General features: G+C 43.0%; 1 protein-coding gene across 5 annotated transcripts in view; it reads right to left on the bottom strand.

Moving 5' to 3' along the window:
- Positions 1–5096: 5096 nt before the first annotated feature.
- The window catches only part of LOC140410497 (testis development-related protein-like), an 89450-nt gene continuing 74523 nt past the window's right edge, over positions 5097–20023 (bottom strand). For all 5 annotated transcript variants that reach the window (XM_072498641.1, XM_072498640.1, XM_072498642.1 and 2 more), the window contains one exon: positions 5097–5683. In XM_072498641.1, the coding sequence (XP_072354742.1) occupies positions 5347–5683 (337 nt within the window). In that variant the 3' untranslated portion in view covers positions 5097–5346. The remainder of the gene's footprint in view (positions 5684–20023) is intronic.

Here is a 20023-nt window from a genome sequence, read left to right as displayed (position 1 = left end):
ATTCATGTGTGTGATAGACAGAATGTCTTTTTGACTTGATGTACATCCCCATAGTGGCAAATACCACTGGTGTTGCATTGTTGCTACTACATAGCAGTGTGAAACAGCTAGTTTCACCTGTTGCACAAATTTTGCTCATCTTGCAAAATTGATGGTGAAATAGGACACTTCAAAGGCAAAAGGTTCCCTGCACAGATCATCTCACACTGTAGATTGCACCAACTCATGAATGTGGCTAGGGTCGTCACTTTTGGCCCTGAAAAGCACCCAGTCTACCTCAGATGGATAAAGTATCTCAAAACACTGAAGCAAAAGGTGAAAGTAGCTATTTCATACTGCTATTTTCTTCAGCAAAACTCAGATTAAATCAATCTTTGGAGCAGAAAACTATATTTATTGGTCACTGAATTTCTAACGCTGATGTTTTGATCAATACAGCAGGCCTACAAAATTACAAAACCTTGTGCATCACATTACATGTACTCTCCACCTCATCAATCTTGAAGGAAGATTGGGCAAACTCACTGGAGTAGGAATCCAGGAGCCCAGGTTAATACTCCAGGCACATGGGTTCAAATCCCACAATGGCAACTGGTGGATTTTAAAATCAATTAATAATCTGGAATTAAAACTAGTCTCTGCAACAGAAACCATAAAGCGGCCTTCGACTGCTGTGGAAACCCATCTGGTTCAGGTTCATTAATGCCTTCAGGGAAGGTTGCCATCCTTACCTCGGCTGGTACTCACACTGAGAAAATCAGCAACACCTACATTCCATGAAACAATAAAGAAAAAAAAAAAAGTGTGGTCTCTTGGAAGAAACAAAAAAAAAAAAAAGAAGAAAACCCTGAATTCCTTCAAGTATTTATCTTATCTAATAAGCGACATCAGTCCCAACCTGAAACAGACATTGTTAAAATGGTAAAGAATGTGTTGGTTCCAGGAGTGAGCAAGGAAAGGGAAGAGCGTCAAGTATGTTAACTTCCCATTCCTGGTGAGATAATTGAACTCTTTGCTCTGCCCAACAATCCTATAAGGGGTTTGGGACTTGGTGCTACCTCCCTCTTGGTTACCACCATGGCAATTGGCAGGGAAGAGTGCAAACGTTAGCAGCAGGATTAGGCTATATGACCCCCTCCAGCCTGCTCTAGACAATGTCTCACCTCAGTTCTGAGTAATGGCACAATTGCCTTGAGACTATGCTCAAAACTTAGTACCTCCAAACCAGGGAGTGCAGCCTCTTTGCATCTACCCTGTCAAGCCCTCTCAATGGTATACATTTCGGTAAATCATAGAAATCGGTGAAGGAGGTCAATCTCTACTCAATTTCATTTCACCTTCTCATTCTAGGAATCAATCTAGTGCATTTTTTATTGCACACAGTCTAAACCTATATTCCCTCTTTGGGAGACTGTACACAATACAGTTTAGTGATCTCACCGAAGCCCTATGTAATTGTAGAAAAAGACGTCTTGCACTCCAGCAATAAAAACATGATATTTTCTTGTGAATTAACTTTGGAGCCTGTGCCTCCCAATTCAATTTCCTCCCATTTTACATGGGATTTATACCAGTCACGACTAGCACATAGACAAATGAGCTGAGCTAGGAAACCCAACTAACTACCACTCGAGGCAACTGGCAGGCCCATACCTTTTGCCATTGCCGCAACAGTGGCACAGCAAGCCAAGGAAGTACAGAGTCATGGTACTTTAGATTCACTACCCTGCTTTTCTATTGATAACTTCATCAATTCATTGTTTGTAAATCTTGTATCTTTTTATCCATTCAGGGATCTCTTGCATTTGAAATCGTTTGAGGTTACATAGGCCACAATTTTTGACAGTAAACACTGCTTTGTTGATCAGAGGGAAGGATCGCATTTCATCATTGCCTCCTGGAAGCTTCTTTGAATGTATAACAATAAATTCGGTTTCCAATTAAGTGAAAAGCAAAACTTTTGTCTTCATAATACTTTATTGATGTGAAGCAATATTGCCTGGCAAAAAAAGTATCCACGGAAAACAAAGTGCTAACTATTAATCATGTTTCAAATTCAACTCCCAATATAAAATGTCTTCTGCTTTTATATAATTTTTTAAAAATCTCACATAGAAATCAAATAAGATTGTCTATTGTGTACAAAACAAGAACTCTAGTACTAAAATTATACCAAATATGTTTAAATGGGAAACTCGGATTACAAAGATACAATAGTATTGTATTAAAAAGAAAATGTTAAATTTTAACAGTGGGAGGACCAAAGGTAAACACCCCAAACTTTGTTATATTCACAAATGCTACCACAGGTTTTGCATAGTTGTATTTATTTGTTATGTCTGCCTTTGTTCAGTTTACAAGTGAACAGTTCAGGAAATATAGTGTGCACTCCAGTAGTTTTGGTCTGGCTTGGAAATATATTTTTTGTTGTATTAAATACTTTGGCAGCATGGTTTGACAATTAAGCAAACAAAAGTACACACTTGTTTTCTTCGGAAAACAAGAGCAACTAAAAAATTCTAGATACGAATGAGGATTCATCCTGAAACATACGACCAATAACCTAAAATAAAAAGTGTATAATCACCCTGAGATGCAATTTAAACAATATACAGCTGTTTTTGCTAACTACGTTTCATTGCAGAATGGCCAAACTGTGTGCTGGAGAAAAAGAAATAACTGCTCCAATCAGTCTGGTTTTAACTAGAAGCTAGGTTAGGGCGAGTGTTTAAGCTGTCTATCAGAGGCAGCACCTAATGAATTAGGTTTGCTTTCATGTGATTTTATTACATTCCTTCCCAAACCAGACTCATTATACTTAGTTAGGCATTAATTGTAAGAACACTATTTCTAATGAAGGAGAAATGAACCTCAAAAACTGACCCAATTGCATTATTCACGAAGGCCAAACCTGCAATGATTGAAGATCCTACTTATGAAGGTCACATTCCAAAGCTTGAATTGGAACATTAAAAAACCTATAGCATTTGTCTTTTCTTTTCTTTTTTTTTTAAAATTGACAAACATTTAATGAACATTTTTTGTAACATATATGCCTGGTTATTTTATTTTATTTTTTTAAAAGGAGGGAATTAGTTTCAAATCTATTAAGCAACTTAAATGCTCTCTAACCACTGGTATTTTGTGCCACTGTCTATTGAACTAAATTTGCCAACAGTACACTCTTGGCTGGCATTGTAGCATTCATGCAAATCTTCTAAACTCCAATTTGGAAAATCTACCCCAATTTCAGAATAGTCCAAGCAAACAAAAAGCAATCATAATCCATTGATGAAAGAGCCTATTTTAAAAAGTTTATTTACTGATATCCCCCCCCCCCCCCCCCGCATACAAACACTTACCATTGTACAAGTTGTGTTTCATTGGGCTATGATTTCATTAGTGTTAGGCAGTCATGTCAAAATTTGCCAGTATAAGGAGGCTAAACCAACTTCAAGGAGCACAATATTTTCATTTCCGGATACAGACAAACCTATAGGAGCAGTAGCAGGCCATTTAGCCGATTCCTCCATTCAATTAGATCACAGCTGATCTGTAGCTCAACCCAATGTTATTCACTTTTTATGCTTTTGTCTGTGATACCTAAACTTAACAAAAATTTATCAATCTCAATCTGAACATTTTTATTGACAAACCTTTCAGCCCCGTAGGTAGGGGTGTGTGTGTGGGGTGGGGGGGGGGGGGGGGGCGCACCAAAAGTGCTTTCTCATTTCACCCTAAACATCTTAATTCTAATTTCACAATTTGTATGCAATTCCCACGTAAAAAAGGAGACAACCATGACATACGTAATAGTGAGGCAAGCCCTTGATAACTTCCTAAAGTGGATGTTCGAACCCTTATATAAATGAACGGATACTTTTCAGTAGCTTATTACAGGAATTATTAATCTAGTCCAGTGTCTCTCCAATTGTACTTCATTAACAATTTGCACACAAAAAGCACATTTATGGAGATGTTCTATAAAAGAATTAGGATACATAATCTAAAACAGATTTTCAGTCTTGAAAATTTAAGTGTAAAACTAGAAAAGCCGATTTTCTAAAATCTGGCCCCAATCTAGAGCTGCCAAATTTGTTGATTGGATAAAGGATCTAATTTTTAAACACTTATTTTAGGTTAGGATGCAACCAGTGCACTACTGGTGTGTTGCTGCTCTCAGTTGAGATGTCAATCGCAATTTTACAATTAACCCGTGCCCTAAATTGCGATTAAGAAACAATTTAGCCAAAATTCCTATTCCTGATCCTCAGTCACCAAACGTTGTTGGAAGTGTGTATCTGTGGACACCTGTGGCAGTAGAGGATTGGACTTGTAACAATCCTCATTATCAATAGCCCCATCCTCATTCTTCAGGTTCACACTATGGAATTGGATGAAGGATAATATTACTGTATCTGAGCATACATATGTACATAGATACATAGAACATACAGTGCAGAAGGAGGCCATTTGGCCCATCGAGTCTGCACCAACCCACATAAGCCCTCACTTCCACCCTATCCCCATAACCCACCCCCTCCTAATCAGAGCATCAATCAGTATCTTCACTCGAGAGGGGAAAAGATGGTAGAGTTGTAAAAGTAAAAAACATAACACAACGTCGCTGAGAAAGTATGTTAAGATCAATTGAAAATGAAGTTGCTGGATCATCCTGGAGTATTATCTCAAATCAGTGGTGTCTGTTGCATCTGGATACTGAGTTTCTCCAAGAATGCTTGTCAAAGTTAAATAATTTGAGGCACATATGGTCCAGAACAACGCCCAATGCTGGTTAGGTACTGGTCTCCAACAAATTCCAGCTTCAACAAACATTCAAATTCAACTTACTGGATGGACTTTTATCCCTTCTCACCCAGACTGAAAAGCATTATACAGCAGAGCTAAATGGAGGAGCAACAAATATGTTTTTCCTTTCAGATCACAATTCACTTGTACCGTCAGTAGTCCTACCACACTCCTTTGCTTGAAGGGGCAAACTTAAATTAAAAAGAGGTAAAATATTAATAAATATAATTATATTTAGGCACTCAGTTAAGCTGATGTCAAATAATGAACACTAATGGAGCAACGTATAGTGAAAGGTCACCTAAATGGAAAACACGTAATCACATTTATTGAAATAATTATGGCACAACAGATAGGAGATTACCAACACTGACTCAATTGAAATATAGTGCTGATCAGGCAGATTTCTTCACTTGTGCACAAAAGTATGCTGAATTAGGTGCAGAAGGAAATCAAAGAAAGCATGACTATAAATACAAGCAGTGAAGAATGTTGCAAACCGAATTGTGGACCAACATTAAGGCAGATAACCAAGTATCACTCAAGCTCCTCCCAGCACTCAGTCAGATTTCCTTTGCTGCGTCTCGTCATTCCGGGCAGCTTCCCTGCTGTCATTATGCTCCACTTGGAGCCACTCGTGTTTGCTTCATTGTCCAGACTAGTGTATTTGGAACTGCCACTAGTCTCGCTCGTCCAGTCAGGCCAGGCATTGGTGTCAGTCAGACTGCTACAAGGGTTCTCCGCCATCACTTGTGGATCCCAACTCTCGTCCTCTGTGGGGATCTTGCTGGCTGAATTCTGTTTAATTCCCAAACTGTCCCAGAAACTAGATTTCTTCTCCATCTTCACTTCTTCTTTTAGTTTTACAGTTGTCCTGCAAAGGTACAAGGGGGAAAAGATCACTGCAGTAATTGGTGGTGCAATCTGCTTTCAAATGCATGCATTTAGCATATTTCCATAATGTGACTTGCCAACCTCCATACAGTTCACCATTTCTTGCCATTCTCTTTTAAAAAATATATTTTATTAAAGTTTTCAAACGGAATTTTTCCACTTTACAAATCAACAGAGAAACAGCACAGTAACTGATAAATAACATTATTTAAATAATATAGTGAGCTAACAAAGTAACAAAGGTTTCTTGCCATTCTCAATTTAAGAGCAGCGTGTACAGCAAGTTCAAAGTATTTTCTCTCTTTTGCCACCATTACAATTACTGATGAAAGTATTATTGAATAAATAGTCATCCAGAGTTTCAAAGTGATATCTGGTCTTTTGGAATTAAGTGCAAAATGTCTGATGTGACAACACATTGGGCAGGCAATTGCACATGGCCTAAAGACTCAGAACAAGAAGAAAAAATTCCATTCCTGGTCTAATTTAAGTTGGCTCATCTCAGCCAAGACATTGGCAAATGCGCCATAAGTGCCATGAAGCTTGCAGGGAACATAAAGACTGACACTAAGAGTTTCTATCGATATGTGAAGAGAAAGAGATTGGTAAAGAAAAATGTAAGCCCCCTACAGACAGAAACAGGGGAATGCGTAATAAGGGACAAAGAAACATCTGAGCAATTAAATGCATACTTTGATTCCATCTTCACAAAAGACACAAATCAGATACCAGAAGTGGTGGGCAATGAAGGGTTCAGTGAGAGGGAAGAACCGAGGGAGATCAACATTAGTAGAGAAATGGTGCTGGGAAAATTGATGGGATTGAAGGCGGATAAATCCCCAGGGCCTGAGAATCTGCATCCCAGAGTGCTTAAGGAGGTGGCTCTGGAAATAGTGGATGCATTGGTGGTCATCTTCCGGGATTCTATAGACTCTGGAACTGTCCCTGCAGATTGGAGAGTAGCTCATGTCACTCCAATATTCAAAAAGGGAGGTAGGGATAAAGTATGGGATTATAGACCAGTAATCTTAACTTCGGTATTGGGGAAAATTCTTGAATCCATTATCAAGGATTTATAGCGGAACATTTAGAAAGCAGTGGCAGGATCAGTCAGAGACAGCATGGATTTATAAAGGGAAAATCATGCTTCTCAAATCTGTTGGAATTCTTTGAAGGTGTAATCAGTCCAGTTGACAAGGGGGAGCCAGTCGTTGTGGTATATTTGGACTTTCAGAAGGCTTTGACAAAGTCCCGCATAAGAAGTTATTGTGCAAAATTAAAGCACATGGGATTGGGGAAATTGTATTGAGGTGGATAGAAAACAGATTGGCAGAGAGGAAACAAAAAGTAGGGATTAATGGGTCCTTTTCAAATTGGCAGGCAGCAACTAGTGGGGCACCACAGGGATCAGTTCTGGGACCCCAGCTATTCACAATATATATTAATGATTTGGATGAGGGAACAAAATGTAACATCTCAAAGTTTGCAGATGATACCAGGTTGGGTGAGAGGGTGAAATTTGAGGAGGATGCAGGGATCCTACAGCATGATCTGGACAGGTTGGGTGAGTGGGCAAATTAATGGCAGATGCAATATAATTTGGATAAGTGTGAGGTTATTCACTTTGGAAGCAAAATCAGGAAGGCAGATTGCTACCCGAATGGTTGTAAATTGGGAGAGGTGAGTGTGCAGCAGGACCTGGGTGCCCTTGTGCACCATTCGCTGAAGGTAAGCATCCAGGTGCAGCAGGCGGTAAAGAAGGCTAATGGTGTGTTGGCCTTCATTGCGAGAGGTTTCGAGTACAGAAGCAGGGATGTGTTGCTGCAATTATACAGGGCCTTGGTGAGGCCACACCTAGAATAGTGTGCGCTGTTTTGGTCTCCTTTTCTGAGGAAGGATGTTCTTGCTCTCGAGGGAGTGCAGCAAAGGTTTACCAGACTGATTCCAGGGATGGCAGGACTGTCATATGAGGAGAGATTGACTAGGTTGGGATTGTTCTCGCTGGAGTTCAGAGGAATGAGGGGGGGATCTCATAGAGACTTATAAAATTCTAACAGGACTAGACAGGGTAGATGCAGGGAAGATGTTACCAATGATGGGCATGTCCAGAACCAGGGGTCACAGTCCAAGGATTCAGGGTAAACCATTTCGGACAGATATAAGGAGACATTTCTTCACCCAAAGAGTGTTGAGCCTCTGGAATTCATTACCACAGGAATTAGTTGGCGCGAAAATATATTCAAGAGGCGGCTAGATATAGCACTTGGGGAGAATGGGTTCAAAGGCTATGGGGAGATAGCAAGATTAGGCTATTGAGTTGGATGATCAGCCATGATCGTGATGAATGGTGGAGCAGGCTCAAAGGGCCAAAAGGCCTCCTCCTGCTCCAATCTTCTGCGTATCCATGCATGTATATATTCTCTCAAAAATTTGGACTCACAACAAAACTTCCACATACGTAATGCCTTACGATATTGTTTCTACATTAAAGAGGTGCTTCAGAGTGACATACAATTAAATTGTCGAGAGCCAAAGGAGGCAATAGGAAGAGGGCCCAAAGGTTTAGTGGAAGAACTGGGATTTATAGGAGAACCTTTAAGAGTGGAGGGACATTTATAGATGTAGGACCTAGGTAGCAGGCATGGCTACTAATGCAGAGCGAGAAGGCGGGAGGTACACACAAGGTCGAATCACAGGGGAATATTAACACAGACAGCATGTGAGTGAGGGAGTGGTTTTAAAAACCAGCCAAGTGACAAAGAATCAGGAAGCCGGCTCCAAACCGCTGACTTGCACATAAACTGCAGCCTGTTGAGCTGTTTTCACAGCAACCCTCTTGTGATTAGTGGGTGGCCTATTAACATGCAATAATCATAGCGATATTGACAGATTTTTCAGTTCAACTGATGCTCCACAAGTTTTCTGAAGATTGTCAGAGGAAAGGTGAAGACATTATGGTGATCAAGGGGCTGAATCAATCTCATTGAATTATGAGAATAAATACTTAGTAATCACAACTGCTTGGGTGGGGGGGGGGGGGGGGAAGGAGTGGAGCAGCAGAGAGCTGAACAGACAGGAGGCCAAACCTGGTTCAAAGAGTCGACAGACAGGGGATCAGTTTCCTTGACTAGTCAGAATAGCAACATATCAGGAGTCCTCCGAGTTACATCAAGAGGTTGCAAATGTATTTGCATCCTGTTGTAATGGACGGGCTGCCAAATGGAGAGGCTGTGCTTTACCAGTGGTTGCCAAAGTTACCACTGTCCTCTACCTTTTTGCTTCTGGATCCTTCCTGGGCTCAGTTTTAGAGACATTTACAGGATCTCCCAATCCATGGTTCATAAATGACTGATGGCTTGGTTGCCAATTGTATTAACTTTGACTGTAATGATGCCAGTCAGAATAAGCTTTGTGGCTCCGGCTGGGGCTTTCAGGAAAGGGCGTCAGCAACTACATGCATTTTTTAAAAAATGTATTTATTCCAAACTCAAGCCAAATTTAGCAACTGCATGCATCTTAATCAGGGTACTTGCAAATCAACTGCAAAGCATCCACCCCATCAATGTGCAGCTGGTTTGCAACCAGAGATCTTCATGCAGGCAGACACAACCTTCCTGGGCAGCTAGCCGGTGACAATCCAACTCTGGAAATAGTTAATTATCGGTTGCTTAGCCACGCACTCAAGCATGGCTAATGATACCTCTGGGAAACGTGAGGAATAAGAGCCAAGAGCACCACAATCAATACACCATACCACAGCCAAATGGGCAACAGGACACCAGATCTGGAAGCAGCTGTCAATAAGCAGGATCCAGGGTTTCCAGTAAGATTGTCATTTGCTGCTTTATGCACAATATTGTATTGCAACAAGATTTGGATTTTAAGTGGGACCAAAAGCAAGAGCCCACCTCTTCAACCGATCCGAAGGAAGTGACGGAAAATGAAGGAGGAGGAGGAAGATGGTGAGGGCAATGCACAAATTGCTGTCCAGATGCCCTGATTATGGTGGTTCTCGGGTTCTGTTCTACCAGTGCCGCCATCACTTCACAACTACATGTAACAGCCCCGCGCCACCAGTACAGAGCAGTCCTGCAAATGACCCGACACACTTCTCATAGCACCTCCACTGGTAACTTTCAATTCGGTTCCTTCTCTTCAAACAGGTTTTGAAAGGCTACTCACCTGCCTGCAACCAACGAATGGAAAAGTTGCGCAAAAGAATATTTAACATAGGACCCAATTTTGGTCAATTTCCTTCTGCACTCCTGACCCCATGCCATTTTCCTCCAGCCTCGGGAATGCCTCACTTTCAAAATACGTACCTGCCCCCACGAAGGTCCGCTTGTTTTTAAAAATGGCGGACAAAATGAATAGATATTCACATTTCCACCCGCACACCATTTTGGTCTGCTGGTGCAGATTTAAGGGAGCCAAATTAAAAGCATGCCAAGATTAGGCATCCACAGCTGCCTGGAATAGCAAATTCCAAAAATTCCCAACTTTCTTGGAGTGAAGAAATTTTTCTTCCATTCAGTCCTAAATGGCAGCTCCTTAGTATGTCTATTATCCCTAGTTCTAGACTTGCCAGTGGGACAACATCTAGAGTTTTATACACTCATTAAGATCACCTCATTCTTCCAAGAGAGAGTTTAGTTCCATTATACTCAATGTGGCTTTTGAAATGACATTTTTGGACAAAGTGAGATCGTGGATCCTCCTGCATCCACAGCAGAGAAATGAACCAAACACTTTGAAAGCAGCAGCCACACAGGAGAGTTATAATCCCTTATTAAAAAATATATATTTCATGCTTATTATTATTATTTTTTAAAAAAATAGTGGACAGGGCAATCCAGGTATCTGCAAGATAACATGAGGTTGTTAGTACAGTTTTGTAACTGCTGGAAATGTACCGTTTTATATATGTGTTTTTTTAAAAAACAGAATTGTCTCATCCCTCTTCCTGTGGCATTTGGATGCGTTTGCAGCTTGTTATGCCATTGCTGCTTTATCAAGGAGTGTTTGACAGGCATCAGCATTGTTGCTACCTCCCAAGTTTCAGGTGGGTGATTACCTGTTCCAAGTGGCACACATTTAGTTTGTGCGCTGTACTTCACCCTTTATAATAATCCCTGTTGTCACAAGTAGGCTTACATTAACACTGCAATGAAGTCACTGTGAAAAGCCCCTAAGTAACCACATTCCGGTGCCTATTCGGGTACACTGAGGGAGAATTCAGAATGTCCAATTCACCTAACAAGCAAGACTTCCAGGACTTGTAGGAGGAAACCGGAGCAAACCAACGCAGACACGGGGAGAACGTGCAGACACCGCACAGACAGTGACGCAAGCCGGGAATCGAACCTGGGACCCTGGAGCTGTGAAGCAACCGTGCTACCCACTGTGATACCGTTCCATCCGTTACATTGGGAGAATTTGTCACAACCTATTTGTCACCAAAACATTACACTTCCATCCCTGCAACACTCGATCTGCATCTGAAACTATTATTGGTGCTTTTGTAACCTCAAATGTCCTCGTTCCTGAGCCATCCCAAAACCTGCCAATGTGTCAGCCAAGGAACTCCAAGGGGGCAATTCTCCGAGCCCCGCCCCGGGCCGGAGAATCGCCGCAACCACGCCGGCGCGCAATTTTCTGAGGTGCGGAGAATCGGCGCCATTTGTGCCGGCGCGTTTGGCGGCCGCTGGCATCGGGTGATTCTCTGGCCCGGATGGACCGAGCGACCGCGCTGATACGACAGAGACCCCCCGGCGCTGTTCACCCCTGGTCGCTGCCGGCAGGAACTCTGCGCGAACGGTCGGGGGGCAGCCTGTGGGGGGCGGCGGGCCTCCGATGGGGTCTGGCCCGCGATCGGGGCCCACCGATTCTGGCCCCCACAGGGGGCCAGCACGGCGTGAACCCCTCCATCGCCGTGCTGGCAATCGGTCGTACCCGGGCCCGGTTCACGCCGTCGTGAAACGCAACAGCGTTCACAACAGCGCAAACACTTGGGTTCCATATTGGAGAATCGCCCCTTCAAATCTTCATTGTGGTGGGCAAATGGAGGCCAAAAACTGCTCCATGAAAGGAGAGTCGAATGAAGTGCCAAACTGCAGGTATCTGTTTTACCACATCCAAGCAAGCAAGTTCAAAAAGCAGTAATAAGCAATTAAGACCAAAATTACATGCTAAAACCAGGCATTCACAAAGTGTCTTATTTGGCACTTGTTTTCGTTCTCGAACGAAAGCAACTCCTATTTGAATAAATAGCTGGGACTGAACTACGTGTCCCAGTCATAATTGATTTAGTGTTATTTTGCTGACAGTCTTTTTTTTTTAATTTAGAGTGCCCAATTCATTTTTTTTCCAATTGAGGGGCAATTTAGCATGGCCAATCCACCTAGCCTGCACATCTTTGGGTTGTGGGGGCAAAACCCACACAAATACGGGGAGAATGTGCAATCTTCACACCGACAGTGACCCAGAGGCGGGAACGAACCGGGGGCCTTGTCTCCTTGAGGCAGCAGTGCTAACCACTGTGCCGCCGTGCTGCCCCCTTGCTGACAGTCTTGAGCATCATTTATGTCCTCAAAACACCTTTAGGGTTAAATCAAAAATTAATTGATCCCGTGGAAGTTACATTGCATGGCATGACAAAAAGATGTCAATGGCACTGTAGACAAAACATTGTTATGCACTTGATAAACGCCAGGACTGGTTTTTATTCTGAAGCAATAATAATACTAAGTGATGCCTATCAATTACGACGAGACGAGAGTAGAGAGTAATCAAGGCTTTATTAAGCAGAGATGTGTGGCCTCCTGCAGCTGCTACCAGTAATGGGAGCAGCTCAGTGTGCACACACATTTATACTCTGCCGACTGGGCGGAGCCAGCAGGCAGGGATCTACCCCCGTACCTGTACCGTATTACCTCTGATACACGTATTATACAAACAGTGGTGACTACCACACTAAGGTAAAGTCGCATAGTCTCAGATGACCATAGGCGCCGAGGACCCGGGTTTGAATCCCGGCCCTGGGTCACTGTCCCTGTGGAGTTTGCACAGTCTCCCCGTGTCTGCGTGGGTTTCACCCCCACAACCCAATGATGTGCAGGTTAGGTAGATTGGCCACGCTAAATTGCCCCTTAATTGGAAAAAGAAATAATTGGGTACTCAATTTTTAAAAGAAGAGAAGGCCTTCATTAATAACCTCAGTCAGTACGCGAATTTAACCCAGAGAATTGATGCCTTGCTCTGGCATCACGGACCAGCTGTCTAGCCAAGTGAGCTAAACAGGCCCAGAGTGCAAATTCGTAACAAAACAAAAGAACGGTTCTACAAGTGGCCTAATAGGATGCATAGCTAGGTGGGATTTTGTGAATGAAGGATGTACATCAAGAATGAAGGATATACATCAAAAATTAAGATCAGATTATAGTTCGCCATCAAGAAGCCTACAGGAAATAAACTTCAATTTAGAGAGAGCCTTCACATTTGCTGCAAATTAACCATAATACAAGCTGCAAAGTTATTGTTGCTAAATACATTCTTTTGCAAGTCACATCTTGACACCAATCTAATAAACTGCAGGATTGCACCATGTGGCAGCACGGAAAAGACCATTAGAATCTAATTGGGAGATGCAAAGTGAGCAGGCATGAAATTAATAGACTATGCACTGCTTGGTTATTATACCTCTTCCATGCTTAACATCCCAGCCCAAAACACACATTCCAGGTTAAGCAGCATTTCACTTGCATCTCTTCCAATTTGGTCTACTGTATTCGCTGCTCCCAATGTGGTCTCTATATCGGAGAGACCAAACGCAGACTGGTTGATCGCTTTGCTGAGCATCTTCGGTCTGTGTGCATTCAGGACCCTGACCTTCCTGTTGCTTGCCATTTTAACAAAAGACCCTGCTCCCATGCCCACATGTTTGTTCTTGGCATGCTGCAATGTTCCAGTGAAGCTCAACGCAAACTGGAAGAACAACATCTCATCTTCCGGTTAGGCACACTACAGCCTTCCGGTTTCAACATCGAATTCAACAACTTCAGATGATTAACTCTACCCCACCTCGACCCATTTGTTTTCATTTCAGTTTAACTGTCTTTTACCATTTCTTTCTTACTTTATATTTAATTCCCCACCCCCAATCTTATCCACCTTTCCTTCACCTTTCTCCTGTTTGCTTCCCCCTTCCCCTCCCCCCACATCTACAGTTCATCCTCTGATATTAGATTCCCTGCTGTTTGACCTTTCACATCTTTTGTCCTCTCTGGGGACTGCCATTAGCACTCTTTCCCCTTAGTTTCTGTGGCCATTAGCACCCGGTTTCCCTGGGTTTCTGTGGCTATGACTCATCTTTCATTCTCACTCCACAGTATTAATATTTCCCACTTTCAAAACGTTAGCTCTTTTCTCTCCCTACAGTTGCTGCCAGGCTTGCTGAGATTTCCCAGCATTTTCTCTTTCGCTCGGTTATTAGTATGTCTCAAGATCATGCATCATACAAACCAAATAATTGTGTGTTTATTTCTGAAACCACTTTGCAGTAGAGTTACCATATGGGACCAGTATTCCATTCCCAGCTGGTGCAGCATCAAACTAACAGTGGGACACCAATTTTGTGGGCTGAATGAAACAAAGGGTGGATTGGGAGTATAAATACCCCCAATAAACAGCCCTTGGTTGAAATTCTGGATGGCTTGCAAGTACCACCCTCTCAAAATATCACCACTTAACTGCATTTGAGTTTTTGTTGACAAATTGTTTCTACAACGTTACCAGCTCACTGTACAGGGCAAATCAATATGCATTAAAGGTCAGCAATACTCCAGATCCAATCTTACCACATTCACTTCCAGGCAGCTGAAACGCTAGGTGGGTTGATCAATAATCAACTCTCGCACCCGTCCCTCCCAGAGTGCAGTCATCTTCCATCCATTCACACCTCACGGGTGCATGAAGACCTGTCCATACAGGCCCGACCGGCTGTGGCCCCTCCCCAGTTCACCAGTCAACTTAGGTTTGTGAGCAAGGTGGCTCCCACCAGAGCCCCCTCTCCCCCCACATTCCTCGTACAAAAACCAGCAGAAAGAAAACCCCCACACCCAGCCCTTCTAAACCAGCCAAACATGATAAACCCCAAAAGTGGAAAGGAATTCCACCCCGCCACCCCCACAAACACGTTATCTCACCGTCCCCAAAACATCCCATCCCAAACAGAACTTAAGAAAACAAAGTCCAAATTCAATTCAGTCCCAATCCTTCAATCGTCAAAAATGCCTCTGCCTCATCGAATGCCTCCACCTCCTCTGCCATCTCAAGTAATAGTCCCTGGAGTAACACTGTGCTCTCAACCTCGGCAGGTGGACAACCCCGAAACACACATCACTCAGACCGCCGCCTTAGCCCTGTTAAAGGCTGCCCGTTGTCTTGCCAGCTCCACCTTGACACCCTGGTAAATACAAATACCACGGCCTTCCCACTTCACCTGGTTCTGTCACCTGGTTCTGTCTATTTGGCCTATCTCAAGACCTTCTCCTTCATCTGATAGCTGTGAAAACCAATCACAGCTCTTGGTGGATAATTCCCCTTTAGCTTCGGCCGGAGGGGCCAATGAGCCCGACCCAGCTCAGAGGGAGATGCTCTCCTCCCCCTCCCCAATAACTTGCCAACCATGTCTGAAAGTACTCCTTCGGCCTCCGGCCCTCCAGTCTCACAATCAGAAGATTCTGCCACCGTTACCTGTTCACCAGGTCCTCCATTATATTACTTTCCACCTTCTGCAGCTCCTCTCCCATCGAGGTGAGCTGGTCACTGTGCTGCGACGATGCCTCCCCAACCCCTTAAACGCCTCTCCATGCTCCAGCACCGCCTCGGACGTCTTTCCAAGATCTTCCTTTATTGGGGCCAATGTATCATCCACTGTTGCTAACTTTTGGTTGGCTCTTAAATGTTGCCCGTTGGGTCTTTACTGAATTTGCTCCATTTCTATAACCTTTGCTCTAGGGTCGCCAGGTATCTTTATGATACTGCCACGAGGTTCAAGTTCAAGTACTGATCAATAACTCAACACACCAATTAGTAAGATTCAAATCAAAACATTATTATGCAGGTGGCTGCTTGTATCGATGCTGTCTGGGCTTTTGCAGAGTCTAATACACAGTAACTTGCACCTGCTAGTTTCTGCCTGTGTTGGCTGAATTTCCCTTCAGCCTTTGCTGTTCTCCATTTTACATTGGGAATTGGCCAACCCAGGTGGCTACACCTTTCCAGGTGTGATGCAACAGAGATCTTAAGTATTATTAAACAAAACAATGTTTATTCTATGAATCCAGTTGACATTGTTAAACATACCGTAAACATCTTATCAACTACCAACACTGATAGCCCCCCCAAACATACAGTACCCCCCAAAGATACAGTACTCTCCAGGTCACCCTTAGTAACTTTCCTAACAACATCCATAAGCTAAACACCCCATTTTCTGACAAGAACAGTAGGTTTGCATTCCTTACAGAAATGGGTATTACTTTGAAATTACCAAGTGATCTGGAAATTCTTTAGTATGCAGAGAGAGAGACCAAAATACACCTTCTTAGTTTGGATGCAGCTCCCCAATTGAAAACCGAAAGTAAAACTCAGAACCAAAAACAGCTTCCAGCTCAAAACGAAAGTAAAAAGCAGAGCCAGAGCTCCACCCACACAATGACATCACTGCAGCCACTTGAGAAGACAAACATTTCTTAAAGTGACATTCCCATGACAAGGGCCCTATACAATACGCCGACCACTCTCCTTCCTTTTGGTATTTTTCACTACACCCACATCCACTTCACCCCCATCTTTTGAGCCTAGATCATCCCTCAGAACTGCACTTATTCCCTCTTGTCAGCAGAGCTACCCCCCGCCCCACCTTTCCATTCCTGCCAGTCCTTTCTAAAAGTCAAATAACCATGGATATTGATTTCCCAACCTGATTTTCCTTGCAATCAAATCAGGAGCAGAACGTCCGGTGGCTGCATGTAGGTGGAGCGCGCATTGGGTGACTCCTGCTCGAGCTCTCTTTTTTTTTTTGGCCCTTTGCACCCAGTTGAGGAGAAATTTTAATGAATGGTCTCCAATAAAGCTGTATTCAGAAAATGTCGAAAACCCAACGGAAGAATATAGGATGAAAAAGGCGGACTAGCTTCCATTCCGAGAGCTGGAGTTCATAGAGTGCTGTGGGCCGAAAGATGGCGGGGCCAAACTTGCCAGGTGGAGCTACGCCCATGACGGTGGACACGTTGGCCGAGATGATGCCGGTGGAGTTTGAGCAGCAGTTTCCCAAGCATTTTGAGTGGCATAGAAAGGAGATGATCGGAATGCTCAAAACAATTGGTGGTGTCGCCAACTGGGTTGGCCACTTCCCGACTTAAAATGGAGAACCGCAAAGGCCGAAGGGAAATTCAGCCAACACAGGCAAAGACTAGCAAGTACAGAAATCATGTGTATTGAAACCTGCAAAGAACCAGACAGCACTGAAACCAGCAGCCATCTGCATAGTAAGGAGCAATTCCAAGGCACAATTGCAACAGTTATGGCGAATAAAGCCAAGCCAGACTCCTCGGCGCCAGCAGGAGCCAAGACAAAGGAAGGCCAACGGACATTTAGGGACCGCCCAGCGATCAGGGAACACCTCCAGTATTGGAGAAATCGATCCAAGTGATCGGAACGCAGTCCAATCACTTGGAACCAGGTACGGGGTCCGCCTCGAAGGGCGGGAAGCCCCTGGGGACTATAAAGTGAAGCCCCAAAGTTCAAATCGTCCTTCTTGGCAGCGTCACTCAGCAACTCGAATCAACCCTTGAGAGCGAACTGTCTAAGCTGCCGCATCAACCAAGTAAGTCTACAGTCAACGCACGCTACGAGATAGGCGCTCCTAGCTACCAGTCCATACCAGCTTTTGAATCCTGCAGGCTCAGATCGAACGAAAGGCCATTTGTTCCCCTGACCTGGTGGGCCAATTCCGAAGCTAAGTATAGGCCTGTTAGTGATAGAGAACAGTCTAGAAAGTAGAGTTTATGCATGAGTAGTGATTTACTGTGTATAATAAATGTGCTATGATTTGCATCTTACTAATTGGTGTATTGAGTTATTGATCATTACTTGAACTTGAACCTCGTGGCGGTATCATAAAGATACCTGGCGACTCTAGAGCAAAGATTATAAAACAGAGCCAATTGAACCAACCAAAAGTTAGCAACAAAGGGGACCCTTGTCCTCCTCAACTAAAATCTATTAAAGGTTGTGGGTCAGGTGAACCCCATGATATACTTTGGTGTTCTCTAAACCCTGGCCCAATAACATCCTGAACAGTAGCCACACTTCCAGAAAGAGTTTAAATTCAAGAAATAACAAATGCATATAAAAGGAGCATTGCATTAATTATGGGAGACTTTAATTTCATATAGATTGGGCTAATCAAATTGAAAACAGCAACAAAAGGAATGAATTCATTTGGGATGGTTTCTTGGAGCAGTGTGTTATGGAGCCAACTGGGGATCAGGTTATTTTGGATCGGGTAATATGTAAATTATCTCAAGGTTAAGGATCCCCTCAGAAATAGTAGCATTCAGCTGGAGTGAGAGAAAATCAGGACTAAAATATTAGTGTTAAACTTAAAAAAGGGAATTACAAAGCTATGAGGGCAGAATTGTCCAAAATGGACTGGCCACGTAGATTAGTAGATAAGACAATAGAGGAGCAGTGGCAGACATTTAGTGAGACAACAAAAATACATCCCATTGAGGAGGAAAGACTAAAGGGAGGAAGAATCTACCATGGATACTCAAGTTAGTTAAGGAGGTATCAAGTTGAAAGCGGAAACATAGAAGATGGTAAAGGTTAGTGGTAGGTCAGAAGAGTGGGATAGATTCAGACTGCAGCAAAAATGGACTAAAAAAAATAATCAGGTGGGAGAAAATAAATTAAGGGCAAGTTAGCGGGAAAGATAACAACAGACAATAAGCGTTTTAAGTACAATAAAATAAATAAGTTAAAGAAGAAAACTGGAAACGTTCGACAGTTACATGGGCAACGTGGGCATAGAGGGATATGGGCCAAATGCGGGGAAGTGGGACTAGCTTAGTGATAGAAACTGGGTGGCATGGACAAGCTGGGCCAACAGGCCTGTTTCCATACTGTAAACATCTATGACTGAAGTTTTTAATGGGGAACAAAGAAATGGCAGATGAGTTAAATAGATATTTTGCATTGGTATTTACTGTAGAGGGTACTAATAATAATTATTAGTAGGAATAATAATTTGTATTAGTGTCACAGGTAGGCTTACATTAACACTGCAATGAAGTTACTGTGAAAAGCGGTGAGTCGCATGTTTGGCTATACTGACGGAGAATTCAGAATGTCCAATTCACCCAACAAGCATCCCAGAAATAACAAACAATATGGGGGAGAAATTAAATACAGTACCATCACCAGAGAATTCATTTTAGGCAAAATAATGGGGTTAAAGCCTGACAAGTCCCCTGGATCTGATGGTTTTCATCCCAGAATCATAAAGGAGGTAGCTACAGAGACTCTGAATGCATTGGTAGTCATTTTCCAAAAATCCCTGGATTCTTTAACTGTGTCAAAGGATTGGAATTGATTATTAAGGAGAGAATAGCAGTGCATTTAGAAATTTATATCTGATCAAGCAGAGTCAGCATGGTTTCATGACGGGGAAACGTCTGACAAATTTCCGAGAGTTTGAGGAGCTATCAACCAGAGTGGATAGAGGAGTTCCAGCCGATGTTGTATATTTGTATTTTTGAAAGGCATTTGATAAGGTACCCACAAAAGGCTACTACAAAAGATAGGGGGCTCAGGGTGTTGGAGGTAAAGGATTGGCTAACTAACAGTAAACAGCGAGTAAAGATAAGGGCAGGTTGGGAGGGCAGTAACCAGTGGAGTGTCACAGGGATCAGTGCTCGGACCGCAGCTCTTCACAATATGTATTAAAATGATTTGGAGGAAGGAACAGAGTGTACTATGGCCAAATGTGCAGATGATACAAAGGTGGGAGGGAAGGCAGGTTGTAAGGAGGATATAAATAGCTTGGAGATATTGGCAAGCCAGCAGAAAATTGGCAACTTGAATTTAATGTGGGAAAATGAGAGATTGTAATTTAGGAAGAATTAATGATAAAGTGGACTATTTAATTGGAGAGAGCCTGCAGAAAGCTGTAGCACAAAAGATACTTGGGGGTCCTTGTTGATGAAACCCAGAAAGCTTGCATACAGGTGCAGAAGACAATAAGGAAGGCAAA

The sequence above is a fragment of the Scyliorhinus torazame genome, chromosome 4, assembly GCF_047496885.1.
Source record: "Scyliorhinus torazame isolate Kashiwa2021f chromosome 4, sScyTor2.1, whole genome shotgun sequence".
NCBI lineage: Eukaryota > Metazoa > Chordata > Chondrichthyes > Carcharhiniformes > Scyliorhinidae > Scyliorhinus > Scyliorhinus torazame.
This window is presented reverse-complemented; position numbering and strand designations above follow the sequence as displayed.